The sequence below is a fragment of the Apium graveolens genome, chromosome 5 (genome assembly GCF_009905375.1).
Source record: "Apium graveolens cultivar Ventura chromosome 5, ASM990537v1, whole genome shotgun sequence".
NCBI lineage: Eukaryota > Viridiplantae > Streptophyta > Magnoliopsida > Apiales > Apiaceae > Apium > Apium graveolens.
Genome location: NC_133651.1, coordinates 200,551,345 through 200,570,609, shown reverse-complemented (window position 1 = coordinate 200,570,609; position 19,265 = coordinate 200,551,345). Strand labels below are relative to the sequence as shown.

At 34.1% G+C, this 19,265-nt stretch overlaps 1 protein-coding gene and 1 long non-coding RNA gene across 2 annotated transcripts; one reads left to right on the top strand and one right to left on the bottom strand.

Moving 5' to 3' along the window:
- Positions 1-1,332: 1,332 nt before the first annotated feature.
- Positions 1,333-3,436, bottom strand: LOC141724698 (uncharacterized). The gene is made up of 4 exons (XR_012576857.1): positions 2,244-3,436; positions 2,093-2,150; positions 1,839-2,007; positions 1,333-1,743 (listed from the first exon to the last, which is right to left on the bottom strand). It is a non-coding gene; the product is annotated as an uncharacterized LOC141724698 (long non-coding RNA).
- Positions 3,437-16,692: 13,256 nt separating this feature from the next.
- Positions 16,693-18,729, top strand: LOC141660572 (uncharacterized). Its single transcript, XM_074467564.1, has 3 exons — positions 16,693-17,147; positions 17,331-17,474; positions 17,568-18,729. The coding sequence occupies exons 1-3, from the start codon at positions 16,693-16,695 to the stop codon at positions 18,727-18,729; spliced, it is 1,761 nt and encodes a 586-aa protein (XP_074323665.1).
- The last annotated feature ends 536 nt before the right edge of the window (positions 18,730-19,265 follow it).

Here is a 19,265-nt window from a genome sequence, read left to right as displayed (position 1 = left end):
AATCCACACTGAGTCAAGAGAAATCCATATCTTTCGTACATGGAATCTATCTCGAATTTCATGGCTTCAAGCTATGTCTTACAGTCTGGATTGTTCATAGCATCTTGGTATGTAAGAGGCTCATCTTCATCTATGAGCATCAAATCCACACTGAGTCAAGAGAAATCCATATCTCTCTGGCTCATGGCGAATTCTACGAGATCTACGAACAACCTGTGTTTGTTGAGCATTATCATTATTTTTCTCTTGTTCCACTTCAGGTTCAATGTTATTTTATGGTTCTCGATCTTCATCGAGATCTATAGTTCTCCCACTGTTTCTTATGGAAACAAAATCTCTTTCTATGAAGACAACATCTCGAGCAATAAACACTTTCTTCTCAGAAGGACTATAAAAATAATACGCTTTTGTTTCATTAGGGTATCCCACAAAAATGCACTCTTCGGATTTAGGTCCAAGCTTGTCAGATTCTTGACGTTTCACAAACGCCTTACATCCCCAAACTTTCATAAAGGTCATGCCTGACCGTTTCTCCTTCCATATCTCATATGGAGTCTTTTGAACCTTCTTAGTAGGAACACGGTTAAGTGTGAAAGCCGCTGTTTCTAGAGCGTAACCCCAGAAACTTATTAGAAGATCTGCATGACTCATCATCGATCGCACCATGTCTAACAAGGTGCGATTTCTCCTATCTGAAACTCCATTCCATCGAGGTATTCCTGGCGGAGTGAGTTGTGATACAATACCACACTCTTTCAAATACTCTCTAAATTCAGTGCTTAAGTATTCACCCCCCACGATTGGACTGTAAGATCTAAATACTTGCATCTCCCACTACGCCAATAATGGCTTTCTGCAACATTCCAAATAAGTTGCCAGAGGCCTAATAAATATTGCAAAAGATTAAAAAAATTAACAGAAACACTTTTCTGATGTTAGTATTTTCGATGTTGCCTTAGGGTTCAAAGGCAAAATTTTCTTATTTAGGGCAACACCAAAAATTATGTTGCCAAAAACTGTGATTTTGCAAAAAAATGGGCCCACATGACATGTGGATTGTCATGTGGATGGCCACGTAGCTGGACACGTTGATTGACATGTGGAGAGGTGGATCCCGCTGACGGGGGACCGCATGACCATGTGGACTGACACATCAGCATTTGGGACCCACATAGCCACATCATCATGTGAGTGGGTGTTAGAAAGGCAAAAGATATAATTATATATAGATATCTCAGTCAATGCTACAAAATGAGTAACATGATTTCACAGATGGATTCTTCAGTGTATGATAGAACTTTGCTTTACCAAATAATATATTCATTCACACAATTACAACAAATATATAGTACAGAAAATGTGCACCATTTTCACAAGAACTGTGCAGATATGATTACATAGCTTTGACAACAATTATATAAATAAAATTATGCACAAAGAACCTGAGCTTGAAATTTGAAACACCTACAACGTACAACTTTTAAATTAGAGAAAGTATATTTCTTAACAACCAACTGTTAATTCAGCATGCGGCATCATCTCTGGATTGGACGAGTTTATGAATGAGTCATTATCCTGAACATGATTCTCTTCAGTTCCAACATCTGAACAATCCTTATCTTCGGAGGGGTTGAAGGGTTGTTTATTGTTTTCTTCGATAAGTACTGCTCAATCTTTTTCATTTGTAGGCTTCTGTGTTCATCTGTGTTCCTTGGGTTTTCTAGTTAATCCAAAAGCAGCAGCCTACAAATATTGGGATTCAATTAGAAACCACAAGCAAGAAAAAAGAACGCTCGATGATCAAGAAAGAGAGAAATTAGTCAGATAAATATACGCACCTTGCTCCTTGCTGTGAGAGTTAATGTAAAAGTCTGGCCCTTCTTCTTTACAGACCCTTCAGTGGCATTCTACCTGTTCAAATGTTTGTTCTCTCTATCTACCTCTTCGGTGTCTGGAATAATTATAATTATATCTTTAGGCCTTTTGATGACCAATAACCCTTTGTTTCTGTAAGTTAAACAAGAATTGTGAACACAAGATTCGACTTATAAATAAATTAACAAGAAAGTTGTACTAACTAGTAAGTACCTACCTTGTTGTTTTCAACAACTCCTGCTTGTGCATTATCAACTAATTGGGCACAAAACCCCCTAAAACAAAAATATAACCACAATCAATATAAATCATTCAAAAAGTTCATTGCAATATTAAAATGCACATGTATGTTTGTGTTCCTCTTATACCTTGTGACAGGGCGGGAGACTTGAGGGATTTTGTGCTGCTTTCCCTCGATTCCATGGCCAGTAAAAAGATTTCCCATATCACCAAGCGCACGTCGATTCCTCCCTTCTACAGCCTCCATGTTCTTCTGCCTTATGGCTGCTCCTTCTCCTAATGCATCTGCTGCAACACATCAAATCAGCACCAGATAATAAAACCCCCAAAACAGTAACTAGTACTAGGTGTCACGAAATACCAGACCCTATCTCCAGAACTGCACCAAACTACCAGAAACTTACTCAAACTTCATAGGAGCTACACTCGAAGAAAAAAGAAATCGCATCTGCAACTTCAGTCGCCCCACCTTGATTCCACTCGAATAAATCCTCACACAATCCACCTCAGCCACCAAAAACATCGACTTAAAACCCCTCCAGACACAACAGAGCTCCCCTGTAAATTCGACCCCCCAACACATAAACCATCTCGAGAAAAACCGTGAAAATAATACAATCTCTCAAAAAAACCAAACACACCCGAAGGAACAGCTCCTTAACCTTCTAACATAAAACTCCTAAACTACCTCGCATAGAAACAAACACACCCCTCAAAATTCCAAAACTAAGAAACTCTTCCATAAATCCCAAAACTCAGCCACTCCAACAGACCCAACGGAGACAGGAAAAACCCAGATTTGCCTTTCAAAATTTTAGAAAACCCAACAAAACTTCAAAATCAGAAGACACAACACCTTTTCAACAAACCAAAATTAATCCCAGCCTCCTTAAACCACCACCCATAACGCAAACCACACCTCTAGACAAAACCAAGCATATCCAACCAAAAACATATTTTCCCAGACCCACAAAACCCCAAGCCAAATCAGCCATCAGAAAATACTTCTCAAACAATGCAAAGCACCACCCCTCCAACAAAATCCAACCAAGGAATCAACCCCAAAACATCTGTCAAAATTAACAACACCATCCTTTGAATTAAAATTCCAAATCTCACAAGGACCCTCAATTCTACCACAACTACGCACCCCTATCTCAACTAAAGCCCTAACTCAAAAACTGACCATCAACACGATAATAACAATAATCAAAACATATAATCAATACTTGTTTGAGAGAAAGTGAGAGAGAGAGGACATGTAGGAGATCGAGAGAGGAGAAAGTGGAGAGGGCTTGAGAATCAATACTTCTTGGATTGTAAACGTGTATGTAGATTTTTGAGTTTATATGAACCAATGGTGAGGATTTACCCAAATTGTTTTTCTTTAAACTGATTCGATGGTACGGATTAAAACTGAAGGTGGTGATCCGTGTGATGTATTCACCAGTCAATACTTTTCTGCCACATGGCGATCAAGTAGCTGATTTTCTATATTTTATTTACTTAATTAAAGACTAATTAAAAATTAATATAAAATACCATGAAAATTTTAAAAATTCCACAAATATTACTATACACTCAAACAATTGTCTAGATAATTATAAAAATCAAAAATCATATTTGTATTATTTTTCCCCATTTTTTCAATATCTATAAAAAAATCTAATATATAATTAAAATATTTAGGAAATAAATTATGTATAAATTATAAATATTTAGAGAATAATGGTACACCCCTAAAATCGAGAGTTTCTAAAATCTGTACAGATGGATTGTCGAAATTTTATTTTATAAGAATCGATAATTCATTCGGAACAATAGTACATACGGGGATTAGTTTATTCTCACTGCTTTGACCGCTATATTATCTCACAAAATAAATTAATAAAATCCTAAAAATGATGGTACACCCTTAAAATCGATAGTCCCTAACATCTGTACGGACGGATTGTCGAAATTTTAATTTAAAAGAATCGATAGTTCATTCGGGATAGTAGCGCATACAGGGCATAATCTATTCTGACTACTTTGACGGCTATATTATATGACAAAATAAATAAATAAAATCCTAATAATTAATGATGGTACACCCCTAAAATCGATAGTTCCTAACAGCCATATGGACGGATTGTCGAAAATTTAATTTAAAAGAATTGGTACTTCGTTCAGGACAATAGCGCATACAGGGCATAGTGTATTCTGACGGCTTTGACTGCTATATTATCCCACAAAATAAATAAATAAAATCTTAATAATGATGGTACACCCCTAAAATCTATAGTTTCTAATATCCCTACGGACGGATCATCGAAATTTTAATTTAAAATAATCGATACTTCATTCGGGACAATAGCGCTTACATGACATAGTGTATTTTGACTGCTTTGACTGCTATATAATCCAACAAAATAAATAAATAAAATCCTAATAATGTTGTTACACCTCTAAAATGATAGTTTCTAACATCGGTACGGACAGATCGTCGAAATTTTAATTTAAAATAATCGATACTTCTTTCGGGACAATAGAGCTTACAGGGCATAATGTATTCTGAACGCTTTGACTGATATAAAATCTCATAAAATAAATATAAAAAAACCTAATAATGATGTTACACCCCTAAAATAAATTTATTTTAACATCCGTATGGACGGATCGTCGAAATTTTATTTTAAAAGCATTGATACTTTATTTGGAACAACAACTCAAACATACCTTGGTCTATTATGACTGTTTTGACTGATATAAAATCTCGCAAAATAAATATTAAAAAACATAATAATGATGGTACACCCCTAAAATCGATTGTTTTTAACATCCGTACGGACGGATCTTCGAAATTTTAATTTAAAATAATCGATACTTCATTCGGGACAGTAGCGCAAACAAGGCTTGGTCTTTGACTACTTTGACTGATATAAAATCTTGCAAAATAAATATAAAAAAATTATAATAATGATGGTACACACCTAAAATCGATTGTTTTTAACATCTCTATGGATGGATAATCGAAATTTTATTATAAAAAAATTAAAGGAGTTAAAAGAGCCTTTACTTTAACTAGAAATGAATTATTTCTATAAGGTTTTATTTAAATAATGTGGAATAAAACACACTGTCTTCCTTGGTGTAGTGGTTTGCACTCAACTTTGTTCTGTAGGAGGTCTGGGTAGTGCAAAATTTCTGAAATTTTTTAATTAATACTTTATTACTGCCACATCAGCAAGGGACCACTGCCACGTCAGCAGAGTGGGGCCCACATGGGGGACCCCCCTGCCACGACAGCAGGGTCCCACTGCCACGTCAGCAGAGTGGGGCCCACATTGGGACCCCCTGCCACGTTAGCAGGGCCCTTACCACGTCAGCTGGCAGGGTGGGGCCCACATGGGGGACCCACCTGCCACGTCAACAAAGTGGGGCCCAGATGGGGGACCCACCTGTCACGTCATCAGGGGTCCACCTGCCATGTCAGTAAGGTGGGACCCACATGGGGTGACTCACCTGCCACGTCAGCAGGGTCCACCTGCCACGTCAGCAGTGTGGGGACCCAGCTCTTCCACATCAGCATTTAATTATTTATTTTTTAATAAAAAAATTAATATTTTTATTAATATATGTATTGGCAACACTTTACGAGACCTATGCTAACATAATTAAAACATGTTGCGGTATGGTACATTATCATATAGCTACTGCAACATTATCTACGACAACATCATGTAATTATGTGGTAGAAGGCCGTTTATGGCGTATTCGCCAATTTGCTTCTCTACTTCAACCTTGTATTCTTTAAATTTTTCAAAAGAATTGGATTTGTTCTTCATAAGATATATATATCCATATCTACTAAAATCATCAGTAAATGTTATAAAGTAGTAGTAGCCTCCTCTAGCAATCACATGCATTGGGCCACATACATCACTATATATTAGCTCCAGACGTTTAGTGGCCCTTTGACCCTTACCAGTGAAAGGGGATTTAGTCATCTTACCAAGCAAACAAGATTCGCATTCTTGGTATGATTCAAAATCAAACTTATCCAAGTATCCATCCTTATGTAATTTGGATAAGCATTTCTCATTTATGTGGCCTAGATGACAATGCCAGAGGTATGTTTGATTTGAGTCATTCATTTTAAGTCATTTGTTTTCTATATTACAAACATGATTATCTAAATCAAGAACATATAAACCATTAAATAAACGCGCAATACCATAGGTTAAATCATTCAAAGCAAAAGAGCAACCATTTTTATTTATTGTAAACGAAAAACCTTTCTTGTCCAAACAAGAAACAGAAATAATGTTTCAGCGAATCGCAGGCACGTAAAAACAATCTTCTAGTTCTAAAACAAGCCCAGAGCGAAAAGATAAATAATAAGTCCCTACACTTAAAGCAGCAACTTTTGCTCCATTGCCTACTCTTAGGTCCACTTCTCCCTTAGCCAACGTCCTACTTCTCTACAAGCCCTGCACATTTATATAAATATGAGAAGAACATCCAGTATCAAATACCCAGGATTTGGAAATAGACAAATTTACTTCTATAACATAAATACCTGATTCAGAAATCTGAACTGCTTTCATTTTCTTCAAATCCTCCAAGTAAATTATACAGTTTCTCTTCCAGTGACCACCTTTCTTAGAGTAGTGACATTCACCCTTGGTCACACCACCTTTAGGCTTTAAAGCCTGTTTGTGACCTGACTTTGGCTTGGGTGTAAAATCATATCCAATCTTCTTTTTACCCTTCCACTTGCCTTTCCCTTTGGCCTTACCTTTATTTCCCACCATCAGTATGGGAGCAGGTTCAGCTGTCTTCATATTGGTGTCATATGTTCTCAACATATGCAACAATTTAGTAGGTGTTTTGTCAAATTTATTCATATTATAGTTCACAACAAACTGAGTGAATTTGTTGTTCAAAGAATTCATGATTTGGTCAAACCAGTTTCCGGACCAATCGGGAAACCCAAAGTTTCAAGGTCCTCAATGTAACCAATCATCTTCAGAACATGTGGGCCAACTGGTTCACTTGCCCTTTGTTTGTAATTAAAAAGTGACTTGCTCGTGTTGAACCTTTCTTGACGAGTTTGGCTTACAAACATGCTTTGCAAGTGCTCATTGATAGTATATGCATCCATATGCATATGTTGTCTTTGAAGCTCCACTCATAGTTGCCAACATAAGACATGCAACATCATTTGCATCATTCTCATCCCTTGTGCGTGCTGCTCGTTCATCAGCAGTAGCACCCTCAGGAAGGGGGTCTGGAGGAGGAATATCAATGACATGAAGTTTGCGCTCATGCCTGAGGACAATCCTCAAATTCCTCTGCCAGTCTAGGAAGTTGTTTTCTCCTGTTAGCTTGTCCTTCTCAAGAACTGAACATACGGATAACGTGTTTGTGTTGTTTACCATTACTCAGTATCTACAATAATAAAAGCACAAAATAAACATTAGATTGTCTGAGTTAAAATTTTATGTTCATATGATTATGATATATACATAATAAATCTCCCACTATTTTTTATCAAATTAATAGCCCTAAATATTAATTCGTAAAATATCCCATAAATCTTTCTAGTGAGCCAAGATCCATATTTCGTCATGTCCTAAGTCAACCACTGGTAGTCCTCAAAACCTGATTATTTAGGTAGACAACAGTTATCAATTTTATCATATATAATTCTTGGATAGTTTGGTGAACAACAATTGATCTTATCTATCTAATAGATTTTTAACCAAACTCTATGCTTCTAAGTAAGTTAGACCCAATGATACAACATCCGAATATAATCATTTATATTCGCCGCATTTCACCACGATAGATAGGAATCCCCTGCCACTAACAGCCCTTCCCCTTATCGATCTAGGATTCAATGAGTGTTCATTCATTGGAAAGCATCTGATTAAAACCTAATAGTTTTACTTAGGGATTTTTAATTTAGAATGATCATGATCCCATCATAAAGAGATTCCCAATTTTTCCTTGAATAAAGTACTTCAAATCAATAGTCGTCAATGGTTTGATTTCCAGGTAGTGGAGGAGTCACATCGGTCTCGCTTAAAATACACAGCCTTACAAGTTCTATGAACCCGTTGTTGACAAAATCGCCCCATGTCAGAAATAAAGAAAATTCGTATTTTATTCCGTGTTTCATAAACACGAGAATCTCATGATCGTTTGTTAATTTTAAATCTTGAGTCGTTACAGATTTTATCTTGTTTAAAGGCATGGCATGGGTGATGTATCTAATACATACATGCATCATTAATCTAATTAAAACATGCATTTTCTACTCTACACATACTATTTATACATCTTATGAAAAGTGCGTAAAGTAAATGTGCAATAGTTATGGCCCAATCCTATGTGATCTTTTCAGGCTAATAAAAAGATCAAGGTCAATCTATGGTGTAAAAAATAACTATTACATATGTCTTCTCTATTGCTTCCATTGTCTCTTTCGCCTCCATAGGATGCCTCTTTGTTCCCTTGTCCTTCTTGGATGTTACATTAAGAACTATACTAATGAACTTACAAAAGAACTCGAGTTACATTCGAGATAAAACAACTACAAATAGAAAATGACATGCAAGTCGTATTTATTACAAACCAAAAGAATAAACCACTACACCATAGAATACATATAGCAACAGCAGAAATTTATTGCCTAAATCACTTTTTATGTTGCAGTAGAAAATATGGCAACAAATATAAAAAAATTTGGCGTTGCATCCGGTGGTGATGCAATAGAGGTCCTATAGTAACGTTTTAAGCAATGTATAGCAACAACACAACCTCATTGCAATAGACAATATTTAGCAACAAAATTTATTTTACAGCAACACAGTTAAATCATTGCAATATCTATTTTTGTCAGCAAATTCACCACCTTAAGGCAACATTATTTGTTCCAATTGTAATGAAATTTAGGTAAAATTTGACAAATATTGCAACATTTTTGAACCAATTGCAATATTTTATTACTGATGTAGTTGTTAATGGCAACATATTTGGATACAATTGCAACAAATTATTTTAAAAAAATGGTATGATCTTATTATAAATAAGCAATCCAGACATCTAATATGCCACAAAACCAAGCAATGTCATTCAAAGGTACCATGACCAATTCAAAAGCAGCTCTTAGGCTGTCACAACATCATCAAAAAACATCATAATTTAAGTCGAATAGAAAATGAATTCAAGATAGGAATGCTAATACAAAAGTTCAAATAGCTACACCAAATTATGTAATAAACAAAACTAATAGTAATCTACATTTAGCTTATTCACTTCCAAATATCATTTATCTACCAAGTTATTCTATTTTCCTGCCCAATTCATCCAGAGATATCATATGCAGGAAGGTAGGCACGCTTCTCTGTCTCCTCGTTCAACTTAGTAGCAGCAATCTTATAGCGGGGAACATATCCTACAAACACAAACTCAAATACACCTTCATAAATAAACCCTGCAAGTATGAACATGATATAACTCTATAAATACACCTCATGCAGATAAAACCAAAGCATAGATGTAAATTACTATTTTCAGCTTTATACCTCAGAAGTTCGCCTCCTGATAGTTGCCTTCAAGAAATGAATAACTCTTTGCCTCTTTGCAATAAATTACCTGCAATCCCTTTCTCACCTGGTGCCTGAATAAACACAGGTGAAGAATAAACTAATGGAAGGTCCTGGGTGGCTGGGTATGTTCGTGTCGTGGGGTACTGTAGTCCTGTATGAGTATAATTCACATAGGAAAAATGGCTTCTCTGTGTAGGAAAGCTTGTCATCCATTAGATTCCTGTAGTGAGACGGAGATAAGTTACTTCTGCAATTAGCAAAAATGAAACTATAATCCTCGATTCTTTACAAAGATGAAAAAAGATAACCAGAAATGTCAGCCTAAGCACTAAATGCCATAAACAATATGCTAAATTCTTTTGAATGCCAGTTACTTGAAATTGGAAGATAAGCGACACAATCTGAAACAAGAAAAAATTGCTGAACTGCAAACCCAATGTTATGAAGGTTTCCTCAAATGTAACTAACCTAGTAATATGAGCACAAGACTTGAGGGCTATGCAATTTTAGTCTTGGAATTGAGGGCATAATACTTCTCAACCAGTTATTACAATACAACAGAACTTTAAGCTGAATTTTGATGATATTTTTTTTATCCTTAGATTCTTTAGGGCCTGAATACAATAGATGAAGAATCCAACAGGGAGGTTCTACCGTGCCCCAGAAGAAATTACCTTTAAATTTAACCAAGCCCTTTAAACAACTTCTGTCAAACATAATGTACATCATTGTGGGATGATAATGAACCAACCAATAGCTAGGACAACGCAAATTAACTGATTCATAACATGAGTGTAATAAGTTATAGGGTACAGAGCAATTAAAAGTGAAAGTAGCTTGCATACCCATTTATTGATATGATAGATGAACTATAAGACACTAATGAAATTATGTGTACTGTAAGAATCACATTGATGGGTTTGACAATAAAAGAGGAAACTGACAATATATCAAATGCAATTGAAAATATCGAAAAAATTATTAACCTATACTTGTTTGCAGTGGCAACAAGCATATTTTCTTGATTTCTCACTGATAAGAAGTCCATAATCATCATTTCCCTCACTTTTGGAGTGTTTCCATACACCTGAACCAAAAGAGAAAATCAGTTCAAGATACCCTGAATAAGTCTGAATCATTTGTATCATAATCACGATCATCATACATCAGTTGGTGTAGCCTATGTAACTGTGGCACCGACTGTTTGTCTTTTAGTTATACAAAATACTTTCAACATCAACCTTACCCAACAAGGAGATATGAATAGGTTAAACATTACCCATTCCTTTATACACATATAATTCTAAAGCATCATATACGACTAATATAAGGTTCTACCAAGTAATGCGGGAATGGAAATATACAAATTTTATATTGAAATTTTGGCAAAGCCTTAGATAATTCTGCTATGTACCAAAGCAGAGAGAAGATGGAGATGCAAAAGTATGGCAGGTCTCACCGTTTGGTTTTGGTATTGTTTCCGCTACAACTCCATGCCACTCCAATGCTTCAGCTTGGAAGTGTTCTCCATTCCAGGGGATTTTCCATTACAATAGCACACACTAAAGTCAACCCTCCTAATACTATTAACCTTCCTTATTTTGACTTTCTACTCTTATCAGACAACACACATTATTCAGACAAACCAGGTACCCCTAATATTGAAGACATATAGAGTATCAAGAAGAAGAAGTTGTTTGATGTCAGCAAGTCGACTTGAGTCTTCTATAGGCAATCTATCTGCTTCATCTGTGATGTAAACTACCGGTGCCACTCTTGAATTGTGAGTCCATACTATTGCAGACTCCACGTATTTGACAAATTGTTACTCTGAAATGCCTAATCGATTGAAGAAAAATCTACACAATCCATATCAAATTGAAAAAAAATTGTTACTCTGAAATCCTAATGATTCTAATCAACACATCAATGATTTATAATATGAATGTTTCAAAACTCATGATACATACAAAAATATAATGACTCGATTGAAGAAGAATTTACACAATCCATATCAAATAGGGCCCAATCAAATTGAACAAAAAAGAAAATATATGCTCGATTAAATAAGAAGATACACAATCGATTCGGGAGAAAAGGATTTGGGGTTTGTTTTACCTTTTTGTAATTTCAATCTTTTTCAAGATCTTGACTTTTCCTCTGAGTGTGTTAGCGTCTTGTTGGTGTGTTGTGTTTTTTGTTTTCTTATCTTTGTTGTTTTGGTTAGCCCGGTAAAATATTAACTCAAATAATTTTGAAGCCCGCCAATAACTTTGGCCCAAAATTTAGACATACGGCAACGCTTTAAAATATTCATTGTCGTAGAATGTTAATTTTTGACTCCTCCCACTTTTTATAGTTCATTTGCAATGTTTTTAAAAGTCCTTGCAATACATGTGATGTATTATCTCATTTGCAACATTTTTGGTTAATTTTTTAGAAATCTGGTTGCCATAGCCAATCTATGGTGTAGTGAACCATTACAACTAAGGTCTTAAGGCCATAACTATGCACCATGCTCAAGTAACCATTAAAGAACATGATAGATCATATAAAGATGACATACTATTTATTACTTTTCATGATCCAATCAAGAATAATAAATAAGTAAAGCATATGTCATAAGCACAAATTAAAACGAAACCCTAAACCGCAGCGAGCCCCCCGATGGCGGAAATTTTTGCAAAATCAAGTATCAGAATACTAGCAAAACATGTATCAGAATACTATTCCAGAAGCATGTATCAGTATACACATGACCCATATCCCAGTTACCAAAAACATGTATCAGTATACATATTATAAGAAATTGCATATATATGAGTTATGATAGATCTTAAATATACTAGTATGATCATATAGATCATTAACAGATTCATCATATCATTCATATAACATAACTGTTATCATGGCAGACTCATATAACATAACTGTTATAATGGCAGACTCATCACACATGCATACTTGTAAAAATACAATAAACACGTAACCAAATCAGCCCCTTATACACGTAGCTCTGATACCATTATTGGGTTCCGAGGCATAAAACACAGTGGATAAACGTAAATAAAACAAAAAAATTTCGAAACCCAAGAACAGGATCCATGTATAATTGTGGGCAGATTATGGAGATAACGAATCATACCTTTCAAGAGCTTAACTTTTACGAACTCAACGGAGATCCTAGCTATCACGCTTTGTGTCTACCTCTCGGAGAAACACCTCTATGGTATCCACACGGGCACCTCCAAGAACGTCTCACGACCTTGACTACAGAATGGATGTACTAGTCTCCTTCTTGACGATCCGAATTGCCTCTGCCTCTCTTTGCTGCTAGGGTTTTCTCCAAAATGTTACAAGCCTCTTTAACCTATCATTATCTATTTATAATGACTGGTTAAAAGGCCCATAACAGCGAAGCTCAACCCTAGTAGGTATGTGATTAAATAATAAAAATGAATTTCTATTATTTAATTAATAACTAAGCCATACTTAATTATTATAGGAAAAAACATTCCCTTTAATTTGAATTTATATTATCTCAATTAAGTTTTACTTAATTATAATAAAATTCAAATAATCATCAATTAATTTAAATCCATAATTTAAATTAACTATTGCATTAAGTGCTCTATTTGTGTGACCCTATAGGCTATTATTTTATAGGCAATAATTTTATTCTCTAATAAAATTATAAACAATGAGCGGTATCTAGTAATACATCATTGTTACCCAATTAAACAATAATTAAATCGTGATTAGATAAAACCTTTCGTGATTAATGTTTTTCGTGTAATATAATCCCTTTAACTATACATATTATAGATTAAACTCGAGTCATGTATTTAGTCATCCTCTTAAACATTTAATCTGGGTTTACTTGATCCATGAGTAGACTATCAAGACAAATCACTATTTGAGCATGGTCATGCTTTTTATAATCTCACTCAATCAAGAGGCCAATAATATTTCTCCTAATTATAGGAGGGTTAAATCCTTTATCTATCATTCATATTTCTCATACGACTCATGATATACCCGATGCCCACTTTTATCATCACCCGATCAAAAGTAACTTTTAATGTAGTCAAAGTATATTAATCCTCGTATAGAAATATAATGATTTCAAGTCAAAGGATCGTTACACCATTATCACTGCGAGTCTTTTTTATGACTTTATTAAACATGAAGAATCTCAATGTGGGTCTATCGAGTACCATGTACTCTCACATGTACCTATGTATTGACTTTAGTATCCTCATACTTATAACCAATGAGATGTGGTTATCTTGTCAAACAACACACTAGTCTATCTATGTATTATTATTGTCCTCTATAATAATACTCGACCAGTGACCTTAAAGAATATGATATATTATATAATCTCAAGTTCAAGTCATGTACTTAAACTATACAATGGGTATCATGATTCTAAGGACATTTATTATGCTAACAAAATATCGCAGTAATTAAGGTCATAATAAATACATTTATTGAATGATCAACTGACATAAAGATTTAAAAGAATAATGTATTGCCTCTAGTGCACCTACAGTAACATAACAAGAGTATAAAATTACTATATCGAAATAAGTTATTTAATCAAGTCTCCAATCATTATATTTTATAGATATATTAAAACGAATATCAAAGTAAATATAGAGTAAGACACTTTGTGTAAATAAGTAAACTTTACTTCAATCTTGATGTTACGAAGACTTAAACAAATGCATCTCTAGCTCAAGTGGTTGCTATGATAAATTTACAAATAGTTGACATGGGTTCGAACAATTTTCAATATTTAGTAGAATACATGGGTAAAATAGTAATTATTAATAAAATATTTCTCCAAAACCTTGATGTTGCAGTATTATATATATAAGAGATCATATGCTCATTCAGATCATGTTTCGTAAATATGGTATTTGATAAATATTTGATAACTTTTAAAAATTCTTTTTAGTTTGGAATGACTCCCTTAAGCATAGAATTTCAATATATATATATATATATATATATATACTTATTTACATACTTTATATTTTTCGGGACCATGATATTCTACTCTAATCTTGAAAATAAATAGTGTAAATATTTAATTATACTATATGTTAAGAATGAGAATTGAATCTTAGACGTTACTTTAGTAAATATATAATATGAAGATGAAATTAAATTGTTGACACTAGTCAATAAAGACTATTTATTTAATATTACATGTAGATGTCTCATTTATCTATTTTAGAATATAATGGTAATTATTTATTATATCAACCAACAACCAACAACCAACCAACTAAGAAATTAATTATTTATGATATTGTTCTCAAATTAATTAATTTTTGTTGAAATTAGTTTTTATCTTGTGACCAATTTTTTTTTATCTTGTAACGTAATTTTATCTTGTGACAAAAAAATGAACTTACTACTCTATCAAGAACGACGATTTTTTTTCGTCGTAAATGGCTTAATTACGTCGATTTCAGTTCAAAAAAATCTTCGTAAATGGCGAGATTCATTGTAGTGTGGACAAATTTTAGAATTTTATGGTGATGCTTTAGATGCTCAATTTATTATATCTAATGGTAGAACTCATACGGATTTTTATTTATGGATTAACAAATATTTTCATCTACTTGGACCACAAAAAATAGAAATTGACTAATTTTTACTTATGAAAATAATCTTTATTAAAAAAATGTTAAATTAAATTATTGAAATATAACTTTTGTACTTGAATAAAATTTTGTTAATGACACAAATAATTTTCAATTTTAGATCCAAAAATCTCACCTATTGATTTCGGGTATAATCTTCGATATTCTTTTATATAGACTATAAAAGAGAGTGTAATATCATATAAATTGTTAATTTATGTATTAAATATTAATTATGATATATCATAAATCTTTGATTATATCTTTAAAATTAGTATTATTAGAATCTAATTGTAGTTTGGGGTTAATCTAAGCATAAAAAATATTTTATTATAAATTTATTGTAGCATTGGTTGTATAGAGGGTAAACATAAATAAAAATGATGAATACATTACATAATAAATAGGGGTATCTATAATTCTTGTATTCTAGCATGAGAATTGACTTTAATTTGTAAAATTTAACTGTAGTTGATATTGGCATACAATGTCAACTCTTTTTCACATAAAAGACATTTTGTCCAGTTGTCTTCCTCTGGACTATGCTTTTCCATTTGACTCTATAAACTTCATATTTTCATTGTTCTTATTTTATATTAGTATACTTCATTGTTGAAATAGATTTCTGTTGAATTCTCTCCCTGAAGCTGAATTCATCTGAGGCCTCTGGTATGCATGCTATCCCTTGTTTTACCAACTTCATATATATATATATATGTGTATGAGAGATTATGACGTGTGCAAAAGAACTGTCCATTACTTGACTAGCTTGACTAGTTGAATACATCACTGTGAATATAGATTTATTTCTTTTGCCCTCTTTACATCATTGTGAAAATCATCCTATATCATTGTTACATAATTTTTTTATATTTTTCATAAATTTTATATATGATAAGTTCTGTTCGAATTCAAGATCTGTGATAAAAAATCCTTAATTTTTGTGCAAATGTCCAAAATTTCAAAATTCTTGCCTAACCTTTAATTCCCATTTTTTACAATTTTTACCCGTTCTTTTTAAGGTTTTTTTCCTCACTTATTATAAGGTTTTTGCCATACTTCCCACTTGACTCTGGTCCTCTGTTTCCATTAAGCATGACTATGAATTTATGACCCCATATTCACATGTTTAGGTACACTTAGTCACCTATATTTGCCGGTAATCTTCTGCAATTAACATATAAAAAAGATGAATTTGTGGCATGTACTTTTAATTTTGAAGTATTTTATTTGTAAACTTTTTTGCACTACAATGTTGTTGAAATGAAGAGTTTGATGGTAGAATAAGAATCTAATAAGCTTTTGATTTGAACAGATATCTAATGGAGAACAAGCACCAACAGATATTCTACAACACCAATGTTAACACCAATCAATCATCATTACCACCATTTCCCGGGCAACAAATCATCAATCCACCTACTCATCAAGCTTCATCATCAGATATATTTGACATACCATTTAATACTGAAAGTTTTGGTTTAGCAGAAATGTTAAGAAATCGAGATTTTTATTTTCCTACAAATACATCGATTTTCGATTTTGGAGCTCCATCGTCGGTTGTGCAGCTTCCTGGTGCACTTCAACCTCAACCAGAACCTTTTGTACCAGCTCCAGCGCTGGGAGTCACATCGCAGATTATTAATACCCATGCAACTCCTGATAGTTCCTCCATGAATTCTTCTTCTTCGAATGAAACAGTGACAGGGGATCAGACCAGTAAACAGATTTCTCATGGCCTTGAAGAGGAGAAGGTCCAGGACAAGAATAAGAAACTGTAAGTTTATTTAACTGTACATAATTTTTTGTTTATGTTTTTCTTTTTCGGGTATTTACAAATTTAAAGCTCGATTTGATTTACAGACATGTTGCTCAGAATCTTACATAGTGTGCATGTCTATTAATTTACTGAATTTATGTTCAATGAATGTCGTTGTCTTTGGGGTATGTTGATATGCAGGCTTAAGGCCAAGAATATGAGCACCAGAAAGAAAAAAGAGCATAAATATGTTTTCCTAACTAGGACTGATATCGATAACATGGACGATGGATTTAGATGGAGGAAATACGGCCAAAAAGCTGTGAAACACAGCCCTTTCCCAAGGTTTGACTGCTTAATTTAATTTATCATTTATAAAGATTTAGAGTCTAGATTTTGTGTCGGTCATGCAAATAATGTTTGTTTTCGAATAAACAGGAACTACTATCGTTGCACTAGTGATGGATGTCGTGTGAAGAAGAGGGTGGAAAGGTCAGCAGACGATCCTTCCACTGTCATCACCACTTATGAAGGTACTCACAATCATGTCCGCCCTGTGATTGCACCACGTGAAGACATGGGAAACTATTTGAAAAGTAGTTATGCTTTTTTTCAATCAAGTAGTACTATTGTTGGTGGTAGAATTGGTGGTGGTAATTTTACTAGTCCAATGGGTGGCACTAGTAATCTTAGTAATGGAATTAGTGGTGGCATTGTTGGTGGCGGAGTTCGTACTAATTTAAGAGTAGTTGGTGGCAACGATAATAATGGCATCAATGGTGGTTGCATTGGTGGTAAATTGGGTAGGCTTAGTAGTGGCATTGGTGGTAGCATGGCTAGCACCTTTAGTGGTGGAATTGGTGGCACCGGTAGCAGTGACCTTAGTAGCCGAATTAATGGCATTGGCGGTGGTGATAATAGTAGTACAATTGGTGGAATTGGTGTCGGTAATCTTAGTAGGGGATTTGGTGGTAGAGTTGTTGGTGTTGGTGGTGGAATTCCTGCTAACTTAAGTGGTGCCACTGGTGGTAACTTTAATAATGGAATTAGAGGTGGTAGCAATTTTGGTAGGTTTAGTCGTGGCTTGGATGGTAGCTTTAATGATGGCATTGGTGGTATATTTGATAAACTTAGTAGTGACAGTGGTGGTCGCATGGCTCGTAGTTTCAGTTGTTGCACTGGTGGTGCTAGTGGTAGCATCAGTACTGATAGAATTAGTAGCTGCAGTGGTTGTTTTAGTTATGGCCTTGGTGGCGGGAACTTTATAAGTGGAATTCGTAGTGCTAGTGGCGCTATTGGTGGTAACTTTTGTACTAGTAACATTGGTGGTGGTGGTGGTAACTTTGGTAGTGGCTTTGATAGCAGTTTCAAAGGTGACGCTGTTGAGGATATTGGTGGTACTTCAATGATAAGGGACAATGCATATAATTATACCAGTGCCATTGGCAGTACTAGCATCCGCAGTAGTGAAAACTTTGATGGTGGTGGCATTGGTGGTAGTGCTATCAGTGGTGGTGCAGATGTCATGAACAGACCTTACAGCATTGATCAACTAGCTTCACATAGGCAACATGAGGAGCATTATCCTAATAATTCCTAGTGGCTCCCATCCTGATCGTGGTGAACTAGCTAGGTTACATTTCATAATTTATTTTTATGTTTCTTACGAAGGATTGAAAAAACCCCACCTCTTTTTAGAATATATATGTGGACCGCTGTTTTTTTTCTTTTGTTTTATTTGATGATTTTTCCTTATTTTTAGAGAGATTTTTGCAGTGTTTCTTTTTTGCCTACTAGTACATTTATATATACATTCAAGTCTCTGATTTTATTTCCGTTTGTGGTTCTTATTCTGATATAAATTAGAATATATGTACACATATTTGCATCATCATACATTAAGTTGGATCCTAATTGTGATATATATATGAATGGCCTGTATTAACAAGTAAGATTAGATGATGACCTTTGGAACAAGTAGTGCTTCTGTTTTATGGGTGAAGTGTTTGCTGGGTGAGTGAGAGTTGAGAAAATTTAACTATCATCATTTAGGCACTCTTATTTTAGAACAATAATATTTATAAAGTTGTAATAAACATTCTTATTAAGATATTATAACCTACATATACACTTATA

Excerpts from the sequence above, each read along its gene's own strand:
- LOC141660572 (XM_074467564.1), top strand. The coding sequence starts at position 16,693 with ATGGAGAACAAGCACCAACAGATATTCTACAACACCAATGTTAACACC. Across the intron at positions 17,148-17,330 it reads CAGGACAAGAATAAGAAACT|GCTTAAGGCCAAGAATATGA; the intron begins GTAAGTTTATTT and ends GTTGATATGCAG. Across the intron at positions 17,475-17,567 it reads AAACACAGCCCTTTCCCAAG|GAACTACTATCGTTGCACTA; the intron begins GTTTGACTGCTT and ends TCGAATAAACAG.